The 23,495-nt window shown below is 39.1% G+C and overlaps 3 protein-coding genes across 4 annotated transcripts; 2 read left to right on the top strand and 1 right to left on the bottom strand.

Annotated features, from left to right (window-relative positions):
* Positions 1–1,335: 1,335 nt before the first annotated feature.
* On the bottom strand, positions 1,336–6,603 carry fam168b (family with sequence similarity 168 member B). Of its 2 annotated transcripts, none has more exons than XM_042399899.1 (7): positions 6,462–6,603; positions 4,492–4,583; positions 4,299–4,382; positions 3,510–3,604; positions 3,147–3,345; positions 2,934–3,058; positions 1,336–2,839 (listed from the first exon to the last, which is right to left on the bottom strand). In XM_042399899.1, the coding sequence occupies exons 2-6, from the start codon at positions 4,559–4,561 to the stop codon at positions 2,946–2,948; spliced, it is 561 nt and encodes a 186-aa protein (XP_042255833.1). In that variant the 5' UTR covers positions 4,562–4,583; positions 6,462–6,603; the 3' UTR covers positions 1,336–2,839; positions 2,934–2,945. The 2 variants fall into 2 exon arrangements, with proteins under 2 accessions (XP_042255833.1, XP_042255832.1); XM_042399898.1 differs by having other exon boundaries at positions 3,510–3,652; positions 6,462–6,601.
* A 166-nt stretch (positions 6,604–6,769) lies between these two features.
* On the top strand, positions 6,770–10,738 carry fbxo45 (F-box protein 45). The gene is made up of 4 exons (XM_042399897.1): positions 6,770–6,949; positions 7,114–7,634; positions 9,167–9,523; positions 9,704–10,738. Exons 2-4 carry the CDS (start codon positions 7,305–7,307, stop codon positions 9,887–9,889), a joined length of 873 nt encoding a protein of 290 aa, XP_042255831.1. The 5' UTR covers positions 6,770–6,949; positions 7,114–7,304; the 3' UTR covers positions 9,890–10,738.
* A 5,490-nt stretch (positions 10,739–16,228) lies between these two features.
* Positions 16,229–21,862, top strand: nrros (negative regulator of reactive oxygen species). Its single transcript, XM_042399328.1, has 3 exons — positions 16,229–16,535; positions 18,144–18,241; positions 19,708–21,862. Exons 2-3 carry the CDS (start codon positions 18,149–18,151, stop codon positions 21,652–21,654), a joined length of 2,040 nt encoding a protein of 679 aa, XP_042255262.1. The 5' UTR covers positions 16,229–16,535; positions 18,144–18,148; the 3' UTR covers positions 21,655–21,862.
* The last annotated feature ends 1,633 nt before the right edge of the window (positions 21,863–23,495 follow it).

The following is a 23,495-nucleotide window of genomic DNA, read 5'->3' on the forward strand; positions in this document are numbered from 1 at the left end:
CTTTTCTATTTCCTCCTCTACTTCTAACTATACCAACTCTATTTTGAATGGAATGTAAATGTCTTCCTCTTGTCTCCCAATTCCAGTGCTGCTGCCACTCTTTATTAATTTCTTCCTATATAATACCTTTTCCTTTCTGCACTTTTATTTCTTGCTTTGACTTGAAGTAACTTCAAATCTACCACCAGAGTTTCTAGCATCCACACTGGGATTATAGGCCATATTACAGTTGGACAAAACTCCTTCTCATGCACTCCCAAGTCTCTTGCTGTTGCACCTCCTGTCTATCCAAAACTTAATTTTTACGCTCTCTCCCTTTCCCAGCTGGCCTGTAACACTCTTTTGGTTGGATGACTATCTCCATGCCCCCTGAGATTTACCCAATGGTTTACAAGCATCTGACGGAGACTCAGTGGCATTTCTCCTCCCTCAGCTTGCAGTGCACACACTGGCGATGTTCTCACTGCCCCTAAACATACTCTCAAGGCCTGAGCCTGAATTACGTCCAGCCTCACAAGAAAAGACTATAATCCCAGACTCCCACACTGGTGGTATATGGTCTGCTTTTTACAGGTAGATTACATATCATCTAGGAAACCTTTGTCTATGTCTCATCCCACAGTTCTGGCCAACCAGAGTCTCACTATAGTGCAGAATTTTAGATACCTTGTTGTTTATCTCGACACCTGCCTCACATTTGAAGAGTATAAGAATTGAAAAAGAAAATATACGTTAATGTCAGATCAAGCCATATCTTACTCTTCTGTTTCAAATACATATCTTTATGCCGTCATACTTTCAAAAGTGTCCTACTGTCTCCTAATTTGGTCTCTTACTACCTCAGAACTTACTGAACCAATAGTTAGCCTCTACAATTGATCATCTTAAATTTTCTCCTTGGGCACATCATTATGTAGTACTTTAGCAATCCAAATGATTACATTTTCATAATTATAGCAGTATACATTTGTACTATCTACTATATTATCACATTCTCCCTTCTTCACTTTGTTCTATTTTGCCAAGACATAACTCCATAAGACTTGGAAGAATGACCAGAGCTATTACAAATGAACTGAACCCTACACCTGCTTTTAATAACCACTATGTTATATCCTTTTTACAATTTCAACATTTACACAAATATTTCCTTCCTTATTCTGAATCTATCTGGATAACATACATACAACAGTTTGTGGAATGAGGTTGTGTAATTACTAATGTGAAGATATATTTTCCTCAGTGGAAACCGTTTGTGGTACTGTTGACTGTCTGCCATTGTTCAAGGTCAAAAAGTACCAAACGACACAATAAGGGAAGACAATATTATCCTTATATTTGTTTTTATTTTTGGTCTTTCTTTAGAATACAAAACAAGAACCAAAATCACAAAAATAACATTTACAAAACAGATTATTTAACTGAGGTGACTGAGGCAACATAGAAAAGCAAGTCTTGAGACGGTGATATTGGTGGGTTAGCCTGGAACCTCGTGGGTAAAACAGTGAGCAATGTCAAAAGGTCAGGTTATCTTTATAAACTGTTTTGAATTAGTGCTTTCCTTCAGTAGTGCTATTCACAAATGGAGTTTTAACAATATCATATTTGCCTAACATGTGCACAGTTAGCAGTGATTTAATGGTGTAGTGCTTCAGACCTACCCTAAGAGCAAATTGATTATTGTGACATGTAGGTCTAATATTCTAGACATGTTGTACTGTATGGCACCATTTTGAATGGTTTCTATTTTTTAATCCGCTTTCATACACGCACATACACTCACACGCAGAACTGTTCCTGCTCATTCACTCTCATTAAATGGGTGCAAATGATTTCCTACAGCTTCCTCTACTTTTTTACCACCAAGAATACGTCTGGCTAAAATAAGTGAATAGTTGTAACATTGATATCACCCAAAAGTGTTCCAAACAGAAAATAAAAGCTGCTTCAGACTTCTGGAGAAGTCGATACTCTTTTTCTAAAAAGATTGACATGGCAGGAAAAAAAAAAAAAAACACTTAGAATGATCAAGTGTTGGAATGGCCATCAGTCAGAGGCACAAACTTAAAAGTCCCATCTTTTTCCTAAAATACAAAAATGGTAAGACACAATGCATACACTGCATCACTTAGAGAAATAATAAAAACCTAGCATCACTTACCAAAACACAAAGCAGTGAAAATAATACAGTTTAGTCTGCACTCGATTGTGCAGCTTTGTTTTTGCATGAACAAACGTTTCTCGTCTTTTTCTTCTTTCACATTTAAGACATGGTCACTGGTGATTCAGCATTGCAGATTATTACTTTTTTCTTTTTTTTTTAAATTCCTTTGGATGTGTGCCTTTTGTTGATTTTGCATCTGTCACAGCAGGTAGATTGAGCTAGCATTACTTCATATATCTATATATACACATGCACTCAACATCATATCATATGTATCCCCGAAATTAAAAAAAAAAAAAACAACAAACAAACAAATTCCAAACTCCCTTTTCACCACTTAAGTGTTTAAGCTATAAAAACCTGCATGACTGTCTACGAAAAAAGTTTGCATGGAGGCGTTGCCGTTTGATGTGAGATATGCAGCAGGTTGTAGAGGTGCTGGCGCTGGGGTGTGGCGTGGAATGCAGCCTTATTCCATTAAGAGGGGACATGGGGATGGATCTATTCTTCACCCCCCTCTGCCTATCCAAATGGGCCTCTTTCTATGTAGTTAGGTTTCAGATTCACATTATGCTGGAAGAAGAGTAACTGGTGGCAGACACCGACAGAGCAGGTCTTCACCAATAGCAAAAAACACTGGAGTAGAGTGTGAATGCATATCTACCATCCTCTGACCTGCAGAGAGAAAAACATGTATACTGTAAATATAAACTGTGTGTATCTCTAGTGAAAGTGTAGACAATAACTGTCATCTAAACGTCATACTCACACTGCCCTCTCTTCACCACTGTGGGGGCACATAGCTGTAGCTGGGTGTGCCAGGAGGCCGATATGTGGGCATTGTGACTTGGTGGGGAGCGACAGGCGCTGGTGATGGAGTCGTCAACAAAGTCCCTGAGAAGCAGAGTGAGCATCGGTGTAAATTCACATCAATCATTTCTATTCAATAGAGATAGTAATAATAAAACAAACTGCAGCCCACCAGCTGACATAGCCATGGTGGTGCCAGCTACCATCCCCATGGCAACACCGTTGTGGCGGGGAGGAGGGATCGGCGGGGCATACATGGCTGCAGGCATCCCGTTGGGCTGAACCACTGTCGTGTGATGGATAACATGAGGTGGCGCAGCATACAGAGGCTGTGTGTAATAAGTGCCTTGTTGTTGTGAAGGTATTAGTGCCTGGATCAACAGAACAACAACATGTTACAGTTCAAATGAAACAGCAACATCAAAAAATTATCTGTTATAGCATCAAAGTTTTAAATTTAGATCTTTGATTATGGCGCCATCTTCAACCTTTTTTTTTTTTTTTTTTTTTAAATCAATGATGTATTCATACTGACCTGTGCATAGGGGTTCTGTTGGGGGTAGGTGCTCCTGACAGGGTAAACAGCAGCAGGGTAGGGGTTGGGTGAGGAGGAGTATGGTGGGACAGTCCCTGTGTTGGGAGAGCAGGACATTTTGAAAGGAGTGCCTGGAGCGTAGCCTGGGTGGGAGGAAGAAACTTCACATTAATGCTGCTGATTATCAAAAGTACAGTCAGTGGATGTGGAGCAACAACAGCAGGAATGATACATCAGTCCACTTTCATTTAAATCTAAAGCTAATCCACCAATAGTATGACTGATACAGTTTGTCCAAGAAAACACTAGGTGACAAAGTATTGTGTATTTGTTGAAGAGAAAGGTCTGCAGACTGAAACTTTGAACTACATAAAACCTGTAAGCAATTATTTTCTCATCTGATTCTTTTTGAAGAAGTGTTGAAATCCTTGCTGCAGCACAAACTAGAAACATCTCCATTAGACAATGAGTGAAACTGTTTATACTCCAGAGACAGTGCAAACATAATCTTTCAAAAAGCTATCTCAATTTTCTTTACTTTTGTTGTTTTTCAAAAAAAAGGACATTGCATGATTGTATTTTTACTTTGAGATACCTATACCTATGATACACTTAGTTAACATGAAATGCTTTGAACAAAAATTGTTAAATACACTTTATTTTGTATCTGTAGCATCTGTGATATATGAATCTCAACAAAACCTTTTGTTGTAAATATCTATATCTATGTATTAATGAACTCCAGACAACAGTGGGTCTTATAAATGTCCGCTTGGACTTTCTTCTTACCGCTGGAGAAGGCTGGGTTTGCTCCTGGGTACACACTGGGATTATACGCTGGCGCAGCTGCTGCGTAACCAACCGGGAATCCAACTACCATGACCAAAACAAACAGAACCAGAATTAAATCCTTTTTTCCCTCTTGGCTTAAGGCATTTTCTCACAATTAGGATATTTACTGATCACTGACACATAAAATTACCTGGGTAGCCTATACCCTTAGTATTGGTAAAGGGGACCCCTGTTGGTGCAGGGCTGTAAACCGGATTCATTATGGTCTACTGCTCACAGAGGCTGCAATAAAAGAAGCATAGGACATATGAATTCAAATAGCAGCTGAACTGAGAACACAACAACATGTTTTCACCTTTGCATGTGACTAGCACAGTGCCCGTTCAAAACATGCCTGTTCAGAATGGGTCGATTGTTTGGCCTCAGATATTGCTGCTTGCAGCTTTCTAGAGAACCGCTCATCCAAACAATTTCACACTCGATACTACACTTCCATGGGTCCTCAGCAATAAACCCGCCAAGTGTGAAGTCAATCGGATGAACGGTCGTCAAGAAAAACGAAGGACAGACAGACATATATACAGAGACTCCTTCCTTTATGGTTAGATGAAAAAAGCACCTGGCTAACACAGATTCCTGAGGGTTACTGCAGCTCTTTCAGGATTTATTACACCTCTGTCACCTATGGCAGATTAACTACTCTATATATATGTTCCAGGGGCCAAAAATGCACCAATACATCCTATAACATACACAATTTTTTACATTTCAGTGATTAGAATGATTTAGGGCAATAAAACTGTACTAGGGATATAATATAGTTATCTATTGAGAAGAACAGTGAAGTATATCAGAAAGCAGTATGAGATGACCACAGTCAGTATAGATATTCACTAGTGTATTTGTGGACATGCACATGAAACTTATAGAATTGATTCTTTATTTTTTAATGTGCTGTCCATTAATATTTTACACAAGTTTTCACATTTTGTAGGAGCAGGTTTACACAAAAGGAATAAAGGAAAAATTAAAATCCTAATCCTAATCCTAGTGCTTCCACTCACTCTGTCCACTTGTCACTTTGACATTCTGTGGAGGGAATGGCAATACACTACACGAGAAGCTGAAAGATACATGCAGGCATTATGAAACAGTCCTGTAAAACACACGATTATACATTTATGTATCATTTCAGATTTCTCTTTCTTTATACACAACTTTCTTAACTCCATTACCAGTAGTCTTTACTTCTGCTGCACATGATGCTCATTTGGAGAAAAAACAAAAAAAATACCAGTGCTACCATAACACAAACATCACCCCTCAGTGCTGCCCTCTAGCGGTAGCCAGAATGCATTGCATCCTTTTACAAAACTGCTCCTTCAAATATATTTTAAACACGAATAAACGCAAAATATTTGAGGTCATATTGGAGGTGAAGCTAAGGCAGTGAAACCACTGTAGTGATGACAGATGTAGCATCGTCTGTAATTATGGAGAATACAAACAAAAATCAATTTTACAGTCTGTTTTTTTAATGGAAACCACGAGAGCTGACGTGATGACGTGATAGCTTAAACAAATCTCATTTTCATTGAATATGCTGTATGTACAACAGTGACATATCTCAAACAGTGAGCAGCCCTCAGCTAGACTGCAGATTTTAGCATTGATTCTTCTTATTCCCTTCCTTCAGCAAACACGCCATGTAGGCTACTACGCAGTAGCAATTATAAAACTTTATTATTTTTACCTTTAAGAGCGAGATACTTGATGGTTGTGCTTATATGCCTGATCGATATTAATAATTAGGAAAAAGGTATTACGGTTTTTCTTTCAGAGATGACGTTACATGTTTCCTTTTTGACAGGTTTTGTTTGCAGAGCGAAGGTGAACGCAGCGGGGCTTTGTTATAATTAATTAGTTTTATACATAAAGATTGATTATGCGTGTTTTTCCCCCCACTGCAGGTATGTTCAGATGTACACACTGACCTGCTAAACACCTGCCTGACCGCGCAAAACCCACAGCAGCACTGTCTGGACAGCAGCCAGATGTGGACAGCTTGTCAACAGGCCGCACAGCTCAGCTCAGGAGGCAGCCTGTCCCACACATAACACACAAGTCTCCTAATGTTGCTAATAAACCACAATAACTTACATGCTAACTGTTTTTGACCGTCTGGCAGTCCTCTCCTGTGGTCTTCTGCTGTAAAAAGGAAATTAAGCTAGCTGGTGTTTTGCTCCCAGATGCTTTGCTGAACTCTTTTGAGCACCCTGGCGTCACTTCCGCGTGCTGTCACGTGGTCGGCCGATTCTAAAATATTAAATAACGCGTTGCTTAATCTGGTAACCTTTTTCCTTTTCTTTAAATGTGTTTATCCCCTTTTAAACGTCATATCAAAAATTCAATTTTTCTCAATTCACAATGAATCTCAAAATTTATTAATCCGACTGACAGGAAGTGATATATTAAATGATTTATTTGTAAGCAATTGCATCCTTATTTGTTGCAGCTTTTTGTGCTTTTTTGTTACATAGTCGCTTCACTTTAACATCGCAACATTGTAACGTCAAATATCCAAACACCGCAACATCGTAGCAAAAGCGACTGAGCTCATTATTATGGCTGCTCTGCGGTCCTTGCAGGTAAAAATAATATATTTGACGTGGGCAGCAAGGGCTTATTTATCTGACACCATCTCTAAGCTGAAATTAGCTGTTTAACCACAACCCTAAAATAGTCAACATGACAACAAATTTATTTGCATGTGTCTTTGACAACGCTGTAATATTTGTTTTCGCTCTTCTAGGACCTTGACGCATCGTTTCCATTCAGCCATTGAACTGGGAAGAGTAGGGTCCATACTGTTGTGGTTTCAGTGCGACTTATGTGTGATTTAATAGGTGAAATGTTGACATTTAACTTATATTAGGAATCATTCTGCGGTGTAAGGTGGCTCTTTTCAGTCGGCTGGTGTCGTCGGTAAAGAGCAGGGCTGTAATGTCTGGAGCGGCCGGTGGAGGAGGAGGAGGCTCGTCCTGTTCGGGCGCAGCAGCGGCAGCCAGTTGCAGCTCCGCCGGCTCTCCCTACACCGCTGCCGCCGGAGGAGGCGCAGGGGTGGCCGGGAGGCTGCCAGCTCGAGTCCTGGAGCATATTTTCTCCTATCTGGAGATGTTCGACTTGATGCGGTGCTCGTTGGTGTGCTGGCACTGGAACAATATCCTGGCGGATGAAAACAGCGAGGTGTGGCGCAGTCTGTGCAATCGGTCTCTGAGCGAAGAAGCTTTGCGGTCGGACATTCTGTGCAACCTGCCCACCTACAAGGGGAAAGTAGGTTTATCAGTATACCATCGAGAACCCTGAATAATGACGAACTTTATTAAAAAAAATCTGCCTGTTAAGTGTAACCTTTGCTCTGCGCGGAACATGGCTGATAGCCTCCTGTATCTCCTGACACAGTAGTAGTAGTAGGCTGGTGATTGATTGCAGTTCATTAACAATAATTTTCAACAACAATTTCAACATGAATTCTCATAGAAATAAATACATAGCATTAAGGCATTAAATCAAAAGGAAAACAAAATCATATTGAAACGTAAGCTTATTATACGTACCCTGTTTACATAACATATTCTAATAGGCGACCCTTTCGCTGCTGGGTTTAGGCGACACAAAGTTCCAAACGTTTCATACACTGAAAATAATCATACCTCAGTTTTATATTTGTTCACTACCTCAATTTTAAAAAAATTTTCAATTTGCAAAGTGAACTACACACTCTTAATTCCTGGTCACAGCTATTCTACAAATTAACCCCTCTGACAGATGTATATCTGATTATATATTTGTCCTTGTTTTGTTTTTTTAAACATACCCATTCCCCTAAATTCATACTGGCTCTCTCTAAATTCAAACAGCCTCTGATAACAGTTAGGAAGTAAATCATTGTGTGCTTTGTATGTTATCTGTGCAGTTTTAAGATCAACTAACAAAATGGGAAAATTAATAAATAGTTTGTTGTTTGGTTCAAAATAATCTGATGGATTCTTATAGCTCTCTTCTGTAGCATGAACATTGGATTAGTCTTGTGTTTCCTCATACCTCTACACAGTAGGTTGTGTATGGAATTATGAGAGAACAATACAGTATATATAGTGAGTTCTGATTCAAGATATCTTTAGTTTAATGTAATATTGCAGGTGTTCTGTTGTGTTGTCAGTAGCCCACATTAGACCATGTGCCCCTATTTTATTAAAAGGGCCCAGAGTGAGGTTATTGTTTATTATTGTGTAACTGTCTGCATCATATGGGGTAAATAATAGGCCCACTAAGAGTGAAATATTTAGAGTTTTAGAGTAGTGCTACTTATAGACTCTAAATGGGTCAGTCTTTAGTTGATATCAGTGACATGAAAATCTTCTTAATTTTCCCGGAGGCCCTATGAAACTTCTTTAAGGAACCTTGGAGGTCAACAAACCTCACTTTTAGAATAATTCCCTCAGTAAAAGATCAGATGCTACACTTGAAAATGGCAAAATTCAGTTTTAAATTTTGAGTGAAACTGCTTAAGATCTATTTCAAATAGATAGAGTCTTTCATTGGAAGATATTGATTAATTAATCTCAAACTGTGATTAGCAGCCATAATCATCTGCTTATAACATGAATTGTGAAAGACTTTAAGCTCCAAAGCCCCGATTGGTGCAATACATTCTGTCCTGCATGGTGTAAATAACAAAGTCCATGACATTGTCTCACCTTGTTCATGCAAGAATCCATATTTAGCAGAGAATGTTTACCAAATCCTCAGAGTTCTCTAATTACTACAATAACTGTTGATCCCTCTCCTGTCCTCCTCTACAGCTCAAGGCTTTTCAACATGCTCTGAGCTCCCACGACTGCTCTCGCAACGTTTACGTGAAGAAGAACGGTTTCACCCTGCACCGCAACCCCATTGCCCAGAGCACAGACGGAGCACGTGGCAAGATCGGCTTTTCAGAGGGGCGGCACGCCTGGGAGATCTGGTGGGAAGGCCCTCTCGGCACCGTGGCAGTGATAGGCATTGCCACGAAGCGGGCGTCCATGCAGTGCCAGGGTTATGTGGCCCTGCTGGGCAGTGATGACCAGAGCTGGGGCTGGAACCTGGTCGACAACAACCTGCTCCATAATGGGGAGGTCAATGGAAATTTCCCACAGTGTAACAATGCACCCAAATACCAGGTAGGAGATGTAGCCACAACTGTGTCCTCATCAGATTTTGAATAATGTTGAAGGAGTGTTAAAATGTGTGACTGACCGATCCAAATATGACTGTACCATTGCAGGAAATATTTTTTGACCAAAGTTATTATTTTGTATTTGTGTTATCAAACACTACAGTTTAATTGTGTTTGTCCACAGATTGGAGAAAGAATACGAGTGATTCTAGACATGGATGACAAGACGTTAGCCTTTGAGAGGGGTTTTGAGTTTCTTGGAGTAGCATTTCGTGGACTGCCCAAAGCGTGCTTGTTCCCTGCTGTTTCTGCAGTGTATGGAAACACTGAAGTCACCATGGTGTACCTGGGGAAGCCTCTGGACGGCTAGATGCAGGATAACCTGTGTCGCAAATTACAACTAACAGGCCACAGGCAAGTGCGGGACTTTTCCATTCGACGTACTGCCGACCCCGTTTGTTGCACCGTTTCAAAAGGATTTGGAGGCCAAGTGGTCATGTTTCTTCCAAGCAACGTTATTCACATTCATAAAGAGGACTGTTAACATTTCTACTACAGCTCGACATGAATCCAGAGTCAAAGTTTTTGGACATACTGGACATACTACAGGGAAAAGGATTGTGTCTGGACTGCCATAAAAATGTTTCTGTACCAACGTGGAAGTATCCACTTTTACAGTTTAGACGCTGGACTGTTGTATTTACAGGAGAGGGGAACATAATTTAATTTCATCCAATTCAGACTTACAGTGCTGAACATTTACCTGAGATTTTACGTCTGCTTGAATGAGGCCAAAACTATTCTATTGTGGCAAATACTTTATGACATAATTTTAACAAGTGACACAGTAGTTGTTATCAAAGCTAGCTGTTGTATGAGTTGACAAGAGTTAAACTATAATCAATGACTGGATTGTTAAGGTTTTATGCCATATCGATGTGACCTGATGTTATATTTGACTTTAGGCAAACATAGAGGACATGCCGACCACCTGTCATGCATGTGCATGGATACTGGCGTATAGACTGTAACATCTGCCCTTTTTAAGTACTCATCCAGTAATGGTGAAAAATATACCTGTATCATGTTAATGTGCGTCCTTTTTAATGTGCTACTGTAGTATTACACTCTATTTATTTCTTGGTTTTATCTATGGTACTATAGATACTGTATGGTTAAACGGCCTGAAAATAAAGTCTACATGGTGCCACTCTTAGAATAGAGATTGTTTGATGCTTGTGTTTATCAGTTAGTTACAGGCCAGTTACACTACATGTATCCACCTCTTTCTTTATGAATCAGCTACCTAAACTAAAAATAACCAAGGAAGATATGAACACAAGGCAACAGCAGGCAGACTGAGAGCCAAAGAACTCAAGCTGCATTTTGTTGCAGTCCAGTGAAAACCATGCATCTCCAAGTTTCCTTTATGGGTTGAGAAAATTCTCCTATTTCTTAAGTTTAAAAGAAGAACATTCAAAAACTGAAAAGCTGACTCAAAAATGAAATTCATAGATGAAGAAGACAAGGCTTTTATTTTTATCTTAGCCCATGAAAGTTTCGGAGATGGATGGTTTTGATAGGACATCAATGATATGCAAAGAATGCAAAAGACACATTATCCAATATGCAAGATGAACTACCTCAGATGTTTATACTGCACACTTCATGTGGACTCTTATTGTTAATGTGGCACAGTTCCTTCAGTGTAAAACTGAATTGCACAACAACATCTGCAGTTCATACTGTACATCACCCTGAGTGACTGCATGGAAAAACATTTCAGATCAAGGCTTTCTGTTCAGCACTAATGTGTTGAACTGCAGCTCTGCTCAAAGCAAATTCTTGTTCAGCACTCAACAGAGGCTGTAGAAATCAATTTCAAAAGTATCAGCTATTTATAGGTATAATAAAAGCATTTTAGGGCTGGTGGCATTTCTATTTTGGATAACAGGCAGATTAAGGTCATTTAATAAGTTTACCTTTACAGTGCATACTGATTTATAATGCACAGGCCTATTTATGCATTTGTTTTAGTGAGCAGCCTGCTGCAAATGTACTTAAAAAAATACTATAAATCACAATTATGAGACCAGATACATAAGTGGGTCACATTAAAGGGGTACTCCAGTGATTCATTGGTGTACTTCCATAAAACTGAGGGACTTTTTAGAGAGATTTTCTTTTAAATGACGGTCAAAATCGAGGCAGCAGAGGCTTGAGATATCCTGACATTTAGTCTCTAGTATGGGTCAAGCCTACACTTCCCATAATGCAGCTCAGTAGTGTCTTTTGTTAGACTGTCCCTGCCCATGTCTTTCAAACCTCACATTTCTAGTTTTAAACACAGGTTTTGTTTTAAAAATTTCAAGCCTCAAGCTCAAATAAACTCATGACCAGTAAACCGAACTAAACATGTAAAGTTGGGTGGAGTGGCTCTTTAAGTTGAATTCTAGTTAGCAATATGTATCAATTTTAATAAAGGTCTTACTCACTATTTCAAGTACATTTTCAAGGCAACATACAGCAATGTTCAGAAGCAAAAACATGCTAGCCAGCCACTTTCTGAACTTTTTGTATTGCACACACTACAAAACCATGCAGGAAAAAGCCTAAACATGCCACAACAGGAAAACTGCATTAGTAGATCAACAGTCAGCCTTGAGCGACACTGACTGAAAAACACTTCTGCATTAGGATATTTACTTGATAAGACCACAAACTACAGTCTGAATCAACAACACTTTTTAAGCTTCACATTGGTAGCACTTATAGCATTTATTGCAAAAACTGAGGTTTCCACAACAGCATTAACACATTCAACTCATCTAAGTTTAAAGCAATAAGATACAGTATGTTCATATGAAAAAATATTTTATATTTTATATTTTTTAAATCAGTTAACCTTTTAACATTTACTGCTCTAAACACAAAATGTCTGGTATATTCATTCTCCAGTGAACAGAAAGAGGCATTTTGTATATCACAGGCAGCAGCAATAGCAGCAGATTGTTATGAAATGTACAGAATAAGATAGGCTTGAATTGCCATGGTGAATAAACAAATAAAAGAAAGTACAGCACCTACAGAAACTCAACCTTAATTAACAGGAAATACAAAGAAAAGACATCACAGTACAGGACACACTGTTCTGTTGCAGTGTGATCTCAGCAGTGTGGGAGAGGATTACCACTTTTAATAAAGATTGATTGAATATGTGCTGCCAATGCTAAGCGCTTGACTGCTTTATGTCTTTCTATTTGTCCCTTTCTCCTACAATTTCCCTGTCTGGGTATCTTAATATACAGCTGTCTCTCTAGTCTCCTGCCATCCTGTCTTGTTCTGACCCTGAGTGTCTGTTTGCCAAATTGTCTATCAATGTCAGTCTTTCCATCCTTGATCGTACGATGCCCATCTGTCAGTCAGTCTCTTGGGCTGAATTTCTCCAATTGCAGTATCAAGCCTCCAACAGTATCTGTGCCTTTTACAGCACTGCCCAACCCATAAGAGCTGCTGAATTGACAGTAATTATACCTCAGCTTCACTTTTCCTCCAGAATATATCCCTGCCTTTGCATGAATGGACACAAATTGGGCTGCTAGTGTCTTGCAAGAAAAGCATGAATTTCTATAGGTGTTCATCATAGTTGACTTTTTCATGGATAGCTTTGTATAAATGTTGCTTAAGTGGACATTTTCCAAGGGCGATGTAGTGCCGCCGGCCCATATAAAGAGCAGATACTGTTATTCGGCACTAGAAACTTTTAAAAGGATGTTAAAGTGGCAATCTTGACAATCTCCTTTCGTTCTCTTTGGCAGCACCATATGGCATTAGCGGTAATTGCAGGTGTGTTCTTGGACCTCACTCGACCTCACTCCCAGTGATCTAAACAGTGTTGCTGTGTGACATTGCGCTAGCATAAGTGAATTAAAGAGTGAGTCTGCTGCGTTAGGTCTGCCTGCCCTCTCTGGCGGATCAACCAATGGGTGATGGAAAACACATCACTAACTGCCCCACTTTTTATTTGAATTAATGGCGGGAAAGTCGCCACTGACCCCCCGGTTCGTAATAATCATAATACTGCAAATGCAAGAGCTTTCATCAGTAGGCCATAGGCTCAATTACCATTGTGTTACCTAATTCGGCGATAGATAGTGACTTGACAGACATTTATTTACATGAAAATCTTCGAAATTATAATTTTAACACATAAAACACTAGTAATGCTGGAAACCAGGGCCTAGTGAAAAGGGAGAGGAGCAACCTTTTCACAAGCAACAGAAACTGAGAAAGCCTACGGGAGTTCTGAGAACCCAAACGATTTGATTGATTCCTGTATCCACAAGAGGGCAGCACTTGGTTTGTGCATGTTATGAAAGTAACTTTACACCACAGAGAAGCCTAATCATGTGTGAATGCATGAAATCTCAAGAGGATAAAAGTTCTCCACCCTCATTTTTAATAAATGCAATATCAAGTAAGCATTTACAGATTTAATCAGTTTTTAATAACCTGCAGCAGTGGGGTGAATTTTATAGTTAAACAACACCTTTAAATATTATGAAACTAATTATGTATGTTAAGTGGATGAGAGGAATAAAATACAGTATATCTACTGCTGTGAAAAGAACAGGTGAAAGAGGAAATTTCAAAAGCGCTAAACCTGAGAAACTAGGGCTCTACAATATTATAGTTTGGTTTGGTTGAATGCTCATTTCTGTGGTGTTTTTGTACTGCAGGGTAGAAACTTCCCATATCCCCCCCTCACACCCTCACCCATGGGACTTTACACCACAACTGCCACATCACGTTCTTGGCTCTCAAAAATAGAATGTAAATTTTCGTACCATGCTGTATCTCAATATGACCATGAAACCTGAAACAGAATAGTGCTCGGAATTAACACGTATGCTGTGTACATCCACACATCAGCGTACAGGTCCAGAGAGCTGTGTGAGAGCTGCTTCCTCTCAATCTGCTCAGAACACAACAACAACACACGCGACAGCTGAGAAATGTCATAGACAGCTAGAAGTGAACATGGTGATTTACAAAGACATAGTAGCCATTTATTCCGTGCAGAGGTCAACCTGGTTGGTCAACTTTAGGGTGGAGCTGACAAATAAAGTATTGTGTCTCCTGTTTGAAGATTTTTATGTTACTAACAAGTCAGAAATCTTCCAAGAGTGGGGATTTAACAATCACTTGCCTGCTAAGTAAGTTTTAAATTCCCACATTTAGTCAGCATGAGTGAGAATGCAGAATATTCAACTTCTGTGGTGTACTTATTTTTAACGTTGTCTCTGATCTGAAGCAGTGCTGCCATCACTTGTCAGTAGACCAACGGGTCAATATAGCAAAGTTAATTCTAGTATGCAATATTTTTCAGTGGGCCCACATTGTATCGTAGGAGTAGTTATTCTTTCTCTTTCTCTTTGATGTTTCAAAATTAGAATAGCTGTAAATGAAAAACCAAACAGTGGATGTAAGTGTAACAGTGAAAACTGGTTTCATTTTTAAAATTTTTAGTAGCAATGTCTGCCCGTTGGTTGATCCACCACTTTGGTCCCCTTTGCCATGAAATTTGGCATTGACGCATGTTCCCCTCAGGATGAATTGTAATCATTTTGGTGATAGCCTCTCTTTTCATCTGACACCATCATCAGGTCAAAATTTCCATGTGTCCAATACTTTGGTTTATGACCAAATACCTGCAAAACTAATGATATCCCCCAACCCATCAGCTTCAGCTGTACTTTGTATTTGTGAATTAGCAAATGTGATTATGCAAAAATGCAACACCAAGATGGTGAGCATGGTTAACATTATACCTGCTAGACTTCAGCATGGTAGCACTGTCATTGCGAGCATCTAAGCATGCTGACGCTAGCATTTAACTCAAAGCAGTGCTGCATCACAGTGCAGCAGGTGTCAATACACTTTCTACCGGGTATCTTGTACTTTAATCGTGTTCGGCTGTCTGTCCACCAAGTAAATTAGCCTCAACTTTTGGATTAGAAAATCTTGTTGCCACTCAACTTACAGCAGAGTCAGAAGTGAGAGCTAGAGATGTCCTGTGTGAAAACAGGAAGGAATCACTAACAAATCAACTCTTCAAGGACGGCACCATCACTTCCTGATTCCTAATTCCTTATTCTTACGCCCATGGGTTAGGAGAAACATATGACAAGTTAACAACTGGAGTTAAAGACAAAATAGAACTTAAGATGTAGCCAGCTGGACAACAAAAGTGAGAGAGACAGAGAGACACATATATAAAGTGTGAGGAGAAGGTTCTTGGTTACTTAAAGTAGCCGTGTTGCAAAATGTTAATGTGTTGAAAGTAAAACATTCAAGGACTTCTCCATTACTCACTTAGAGCATGATGCAGTGACATGGTTTGTACTGTCCATCAGGTTTTCAATCATCTTCTTGATTTCCCAAGTTATGTAATGTAACATCTGCACTAGGATCATTGTAACCCTCCATATAGCAAAGTGTAAGTGTGTATATGTGTGTTTTGTATTTGCTGTTGCAGTGACAGGCCGAAAAATCAGGCAGGAAGGGTGTGTATGTTGAGTGGTTTCCTCTCTGACTGAATGAAGACTGAATGATCAGAACGAGCCGAGGGTGTGAAGGGTGTGTTCTCATTAGGTTTTTGTGGTGGCACTTGTGCTACCAGGCTTAGCTGCGAGTACATCAAGATTACTGTTGTGAGCATTGTGAAGAAGAGAAAAAAAAAGACTTCTGTGCTGGTTGAGCTGTGAAAGCCTGCATTTGCCTTCCTGTGGCCCGGGCTTGAGAACCTCTTTCTGATTGCAGCTTGTCCATGTGACTTGGTTTCCGTTGACTGCTTGCTTCCGTGAATAGTATAGAAAAGGCATCAGTGCTTCAGTCAGAACAGAGGAAGGCAGCTGAACTTCGCACATGAGAACGCATTTAACAGCGAGTCAACCAGCGATATGGTCAGGGGATCAACCGTCAGTGGCTTGGGAAATCCACACCTAACCACCAGTGTAAGTAAATGCACTGTGCACTCACCTATTACTGCACTATGCACTGCTACTCAGACTACTAAAAGAAGCAATTTGCATGCTTTATCTAAAATAAGAACGTTGAACATATTTTATCATGAATGGTCTTTGGTGTATTTGAGCAAGTTACCTTATTGATCAGATACGTTTGTGCACACTTTGAATCGTGCCTGTGCTAAAACCTACTCTATACTCTATGCATAAATTAATGGCATTTAGTTTTTGCAAAGAATGTTCTTGCATGTAAATCTAGTTAATTTGGATTTTTCCAAATGTCACTTAAAATGCATGCTGAATCATTATTTACGACAACATTGCTTCGTATTGCATGCATTAGTAATGTGCCTTTGAGCTACTGTATGTGTAGCTTACAGTTAAACATTTAAAGTTTGAAAAACCAACCGGCGTCTCTCAACGTCAAGAAACATAAAGTGAAACAGAAATTTACATTAGTAGTCATAATGTTATATGACCATATCACATATTTTGTCATTATGCTGATGAATAGAACCCTCAAATGTACATTGTGCAATCAGTATTCAACGTACTGTACAGTAAATGTAGTTAAATTTATGCCATTCTTACTTGTATGTCTTTATGGTTGTGTCGCATCTAGTAACACTCAAAAGAGCAGAAAAAATGGTACAGTAGAGTGCAGAGAAAATGAAGAATTGTTCATATGACAGGAAAAATAACTGAGGGTTATTAATGACAACCTCTCAAACTGACTTATTTCCATTAAAATGCAAAGATTGACAGTGTGAGTGCGTGCAAGCCAAAAAGGAACACAAGGCCTCCACATACAGCATGTGTTACTCGGTGGTTTGAGTTGAAATTTGGGAAATTTGACCAAATTGTCCAGCTGCTGTTCTCAGGATAAAACATGATATTATACACTCAACATTTAGAGCAGGTTGAGACTGGATCCAAGTCAGAGTAAAAGTAAAACATCGATCAGATTATTTCTTTCCGCTTTCAACTTTACTGTACTGCTTTCATTGTACAAGGTAACCTGCAATTACAAGAGAAAATAATTGCAGATTATAATGTACGGATTACATTTTGACGCTGTGAAAGACCATTTCACCATTTACCATTCTCACATGTTTGACAAGGGATATTGTTATCTTAATATTTAAAGTTAGGATACCAGAGCTGAAATAATTTGCTTAAGACTGCAGAAAGTTTTTAGTTATGACCAAACAATAAACATTTAAGTAGAGTTCTTGAGGTGGGAATAGAGGGCTGAATGTGTCTGCCCGTCTGCTTCTCCTGGTTCTTTCTGCTCATTTGGTAATTCTTTTTTGGTGAAGAAATTAATTTCCCCAAGTTTTCATGCACGGAGCACATATTTGCATTTTAAGACCTCATGCTCATTACTAAAATTTCATGAGACCAGACTGGTCATCACATGCAAATCACAGTAACTATGGCTTTACACTGACGGAGAGCGAGGCTAAAGGCATGGGCTGAATAAGTCAGATGATCTAATGCCAAAATAATACTGTAATATTTGTCAAAGATTTGCAAGTATAGAAATAAATAAGTCATCATACAAAGTCTCATCCCTTTTTATTTTCTTCTGAACAGTGAGGATGCCAGTCCACGGAATCACTCCAATCCTGTTTTGCTTATTACACATGTGGAGAATCCTCTCAAGTCATCCACAACACAACTTGTGCCCGATGGTAAACTGTCTCTCTTTTACTTAGCTCCATAAAAGTCCTTCTTGAAATGAACTGAGTAAGTTCACAGGAACGTAGGTGGATATATAGTATGTATGTTATATGCTTTGATGGCAAAAATGTTTTTTTTGTGTGTGTGGTTTTATGAATGTTTTATAAATATTGCACTTAGAGTGTTAATCTAGTCTTGGGAAATGAAGTGTCTGTGTATAATATGTGTAATCAGAATTGCAATTAGCTTTTCCTTTCTTTTTTGCCATCATTTAAACATTGGTGCTTTATTCAGTCCATATCAGATGTGTTATAAACATAACCAGGTGACTCATACAAAATTCATGGTGATTCAGTTCATGTTAGTATTCGGCAGACAATTACAATAACATGGAATTTTGTGCGCTCTGATATTTCCCACTTTGCCTAATCAGCAAGACAAAGTGATAAAAATATCAGGAAATACGTAAGTACGTAGTCTGTCAAACAATTAGTCAACAAATGTCAAACAATTAGTCATTTTCACACTAATAGGAAACACACGCGCATAAAAGGTTTATCTTTTTAGTTACGTCTTCAGTTCATCAGGAGGACCCAGAGCTACCCAGACCAAACTTAATAACATTTTAAACAGTTGACTTCATGGACTCATGGACTGTAGTGGAAGAAACCCGTATTACTTACTTTTGTTACTTACTCACTTTCTCATAGGTTTATGTGTGTTAATGCTGATAAGCTTTTAAAAAACAGGATTTGATGTGCTGTGCTGTGCTGTCCCACTCACTCTTCAATTCATAGCTATGATTTAAAGGCCTAGCTAAAAAGACAGAGCAAAATCAATTTTTCACAACCCACCAAAAAGCCATCCTTATTGATGATTTCTCATTAATTAATTAATTAATATTATTATTAATTAATTAGCATTAATATAAACCTAGTTACAACTTCTAAACCATTTATTAAGTATGTCTCAGTGGAAAATGGTACAAAATCAACTAACAAAAAATGAGAAATGAGAAATAAAAAACTATGTATGTAAAATTAAAAAAAAATAAAATTGATGCTCAAGCAATAAAAGCCAATTATGTAACTTTTTTTATGTGATCTAAGAGCAGCAGAATATTGTAAATTATAAATGTCAAAGAAAAAAAAGGCTTGCTAGATTTAGAAAAATAAGCTTGATACAATCTTTGCCAAAAGGAAGCTAACGGATGTGAACCCAAAACGGAGTAATTGCCCATGTGATTTTGTTTCTAAACCTGCCAAAGTAATAAGTCAACAAGCTAGAGAAGCTTTGTGAAAATACATTGACACAAGAAATAGTTATAGTGGACTTGTCTAAAAGCTAATGCTGAACTAGCATTAAGGAGAACCTAAACCCTAACCCAAACATTTCTCTCCAAACAATCTTGGGAAGACAACAATCTCCAACACACAAATGCAAGAACTTAAAAAAGTACTCTCCCCTTCTTTTACAGATACAAAGAACAGCTCTGTGCAACAATTGCAAACTCTCATCTGTACCTGCAGGACTGCCAGACAACATAGAGGAGCTTCAGCTCAACTACAATCACATTCAAACACTACAGGACAATTCTCTTTTCCAATACCTCTTATTAAGTACCCTGAGCCTAGCCTGTAACAGCATTGAGAAAATAGAATCAAACACTTTTAAAGACTCAAAATTATTAGAAAGCCTAAATTTAGCAAATAACAATCTTCATATTGGCTACCAAGAAACTAGCCATGCGTTAAAGAAGCTACCAGGGCTTAGATCTTTAGATCTCTCTGAAAATAAGCTTGATGACGAAATGGCTGCCACTCTCCTCCAAAATCTAACATCCCTGGAGTACCTCAATCTCTCTGGAAATCTCTTGCGGAGGCTGGATGAGACCTCATTCAGTGATCTCTACCAGCTCAAAGAACTTGACCTGCAGAGGAACATCCTGTTTGAGCTTGATGGTGCCTTCAACAGCAATCCCAAGCTCCAGCGGCTCAACTTGGCCTTCAACGATCTGCCTTGCCTTACTGATTTCCACATGACACAGCTGGTGGTCCTCAATGCCAGTCACAACTTCATTGAGTGGTTCATTTCTAGACAAGACCTCAATGACACTTTCCAGCTAGAGACGCTTGATCTGTCAGATAACAAACTACTCTTCTTCCCTTTCTTGCCCAGCCAGAGTCAATTGCGGAACCTTTACCTATCCCACAACAGCGTGAATTTTTATGAACACCTGGCCACATCCCCAAACTCGACCTCAACTGTTGAGTTCTACAACCTGAAGAGGTATATGAGAAACGTAACGGCTCAGTTATGGAATGACAGTCTTCACGGTGACATCTCCTCTCTAGAGATTTTAGACCTAAGTGTAAACCAGTTGCAGTATTTCCCTCAAGGATTCATCCACAGAATGCCTACCCTGTCCAGACTTCGAATGTACATGAACTGTCTGGAAACCTTGAATCTAACTTCAGAGCATTTCTCTGGCAGCTTGTATGAGTTGGATGTCAGCAACAACAGGCTGAACCAGATTGTAGCAGATGAAGGTACACTGACCACTCTTGGCAATCTGACTTACCTTAACCTTAGCCTGAATAATCTTGACCGGTTATCCTCGGGATTATTTTCCTCATTGCCAAGCCTCAGATCAGTGGATCTCAGTTATAACAATATTGACATTTGCCTCCCTGAGGAAGCTGAGACTGGTACAGACGATATCTCAGCCTGTGTGGATTGGACAAATGTTGTATCCCTAAGGCAGCTTTACCTTAAGGGATGTAACCTTGAAAGGGTTCCACTGTCTGCGTTTGCTGGGTTGTTGCTAACACACTTGGAACTGTCCGATAACCCTGGACTCATTGTCCAACAATCAAGACAAAGTCTTAGCAGAACGTTACAGCATTTAGGTTTAGGAAACACACAAATACAAGACTTTGACTTCTCTGATTTCCAAAGTTTGAAGTCTTTAAACATTTCGGGGAACTCTCTTGCCCAGCTTCCCCCTTCACTCCTAAATCTCGATCTAAAACTGCTCGATTTGAGGGACAACAAACTGTCCACTATTCCCTCAGGCCAGGCTAATACATTAGCCCCAAAACTTCAGACTGTTTTCCTCACAGGAAATCTGTTCAACTGCTGCCAAACAGAATGGTTCAGGACATTTCAAACAACAAAGACTATCAATATGGTTGGACAGTCAGACATTGAATGTGAGGATCTCTTCCAAACACACAGAGTGGAGAATTCCCAGTCATTTATGTGTTACGATAAGGGCGAAGAATCTATATTCTGGTACATTCTCCTTTTTGTGCCTATCTGTCTTTCTTTTGTGGGCATTTCAATCATTTTTCTCCTCACCTTCAAACCCGAAATGTTACAAAAATCAATCAAAAAGAAATGTTTGAAGCCTACATCGTACTGATACTTTATAAACCTTACACAAAACAACACAGTAGACCATATTTTGTATAGTATATTATTGAGATATGTAACAGAATGTATGTTTGAAATAAAGGAGCAATTCTGCAAGAATTATTAACAATTTTTTCTCATAGCTATACTTTGTACATTAAAGTGTGGTTCAAAATCAGACCATATTCCTGGTACTCTGATGTAAAAATGTGGCTGAGTTCTTGTGGGACTAGTTGTGTGTGAGTGTGCATGGGGGTATACGTGTGTGTGACTGTGTGTGGGGGGTGTATGTGTGTGTGTTTGTGTGTGAACATATGCAGAAGTAGTGTGATGCAAGCTGTTGCTATAAGCAGCAGAGGAAACATGAAATTTCCTGTTTTGCTGAGATGTGCAGCAACTGCCCAGTTCTGTATCTCAAAGAGGAGGGGTTTGAGGTTTCCTTCCCATCACTGAGATACAGATGTAACATCGACATGACATGAAATTCCACTGTCACTACTCATGATGAGCAGTTTTGGATACATAGATCAATACTCGCTCATCTGCAATTCGCAGAAAAGCAGTGACAGGCCACTATGTTTAAGCAAGTTTGAACAGATATCATCATATCCTCAAATAAGGAACAGCATCAGCATTGCGCAGCACATAAACATTACAATGTACTTTCTACCTGTGTGTGTACGTGGATTGCACAGCACATACGCATAACAATGTACTTTCTACCCGTGTCTGTATGTGTATTCAGGGGTGGGAAGGTTGGCAGATCAGTGTGTAGCTGTGCAGAGTGCTGGAGGCTTAACCAGAAAGTAACCAAAATACCGCTGTGGTGATGCTCAGGGTCATGGTGGTTGGAACATAAAAAGAGAAACCGGAGAGAAGCCTCGTCAAAACCTTGAAACACCATCATGTTTACATATCTTCCACATTATATAGTGGCTGCTAAGATAGTAAAAGTGTAAAGACGTTGGTGAGATTTTTACTGCTCAACTGCAGGGCAGGGAGGATTAGTGGTAAGCCATCAAATGGATAAAAATCAAAAGAAATACAGAAATTCAGTTGACTAAGGGCAAGAGTGGAGTAGAGATAAAAGAACAAACTTGTGTCTTGAAGGTCTCTAGTTAAAATATCTTAAACTACCATTAAGTTATTTTTAAATAGTGTGAACAATAACTCATTCTGCACACTTGGATCCATTTTGATTAGCTACTTGAAAGTCTTCTGTGAAGCAAAACTATTGGTATATATTGTGTTTCGGGGTGAAAATTGAGGTTTTTGGCTTTAATCGGGAAATAAGCTGAAGATGATATAAAATAAAGATGCCTAGGTAACTTAATAGAAGCAAGAAGAGAGTCTGGAGTGATAAAGTGCCGCTACTGGCCTGATAAAACAGATTAAGAACCCTATCACATTAGGAAAGAATTGGGTAAGACTTGCAGCTAACAGATCATCATTTGCGTAAGACTCTTTGACACTGGTCAAAGATTGTTGACCAAGAGTATTTTATTTGACTACTCAGCTGTATTAGGTCAGGAGTTAAGACAGCTATATAAAATAGGTTAGAGGGCATTCATACAACATGGCTGCCAAACCTTGACAGCTTTGTAGCTAACTGAACATGGTGTGTAAATGTACTCAATTTGATTGCTCAAGCATATTCGGAGGTGGTCAGGGACACATGTGACCCCAAACACATTATACACATTATGACCACCAAGTCAACTTTGTGGTGTGCTTTAAGTGAAGCACAAATAAACTCCCAAACAGACAATTATTTAGTTGATCTGTCTTTTCAAAACAGCTGAGATGCAGTTATGGAGTCCGTACATGTGGCGAGTTACCAAATATACACCG

The sequence above is a fragment of the Thunnus maccoyii genome, chromosome 21 (genome assembly GCF_910596095.1).
Source record: "Thunnus maccoyii chromosome 21, fThuMac1.1, whole genome shotgun sequence".
In the NCBI taxonomy this organism is placed as follows: domain Eukaryota; kingdom Metazoa; phylum Chordata; class Actinopteri; order Scombriformes; family Scombridae; genus Thunnus; species Thunnus maccoyii.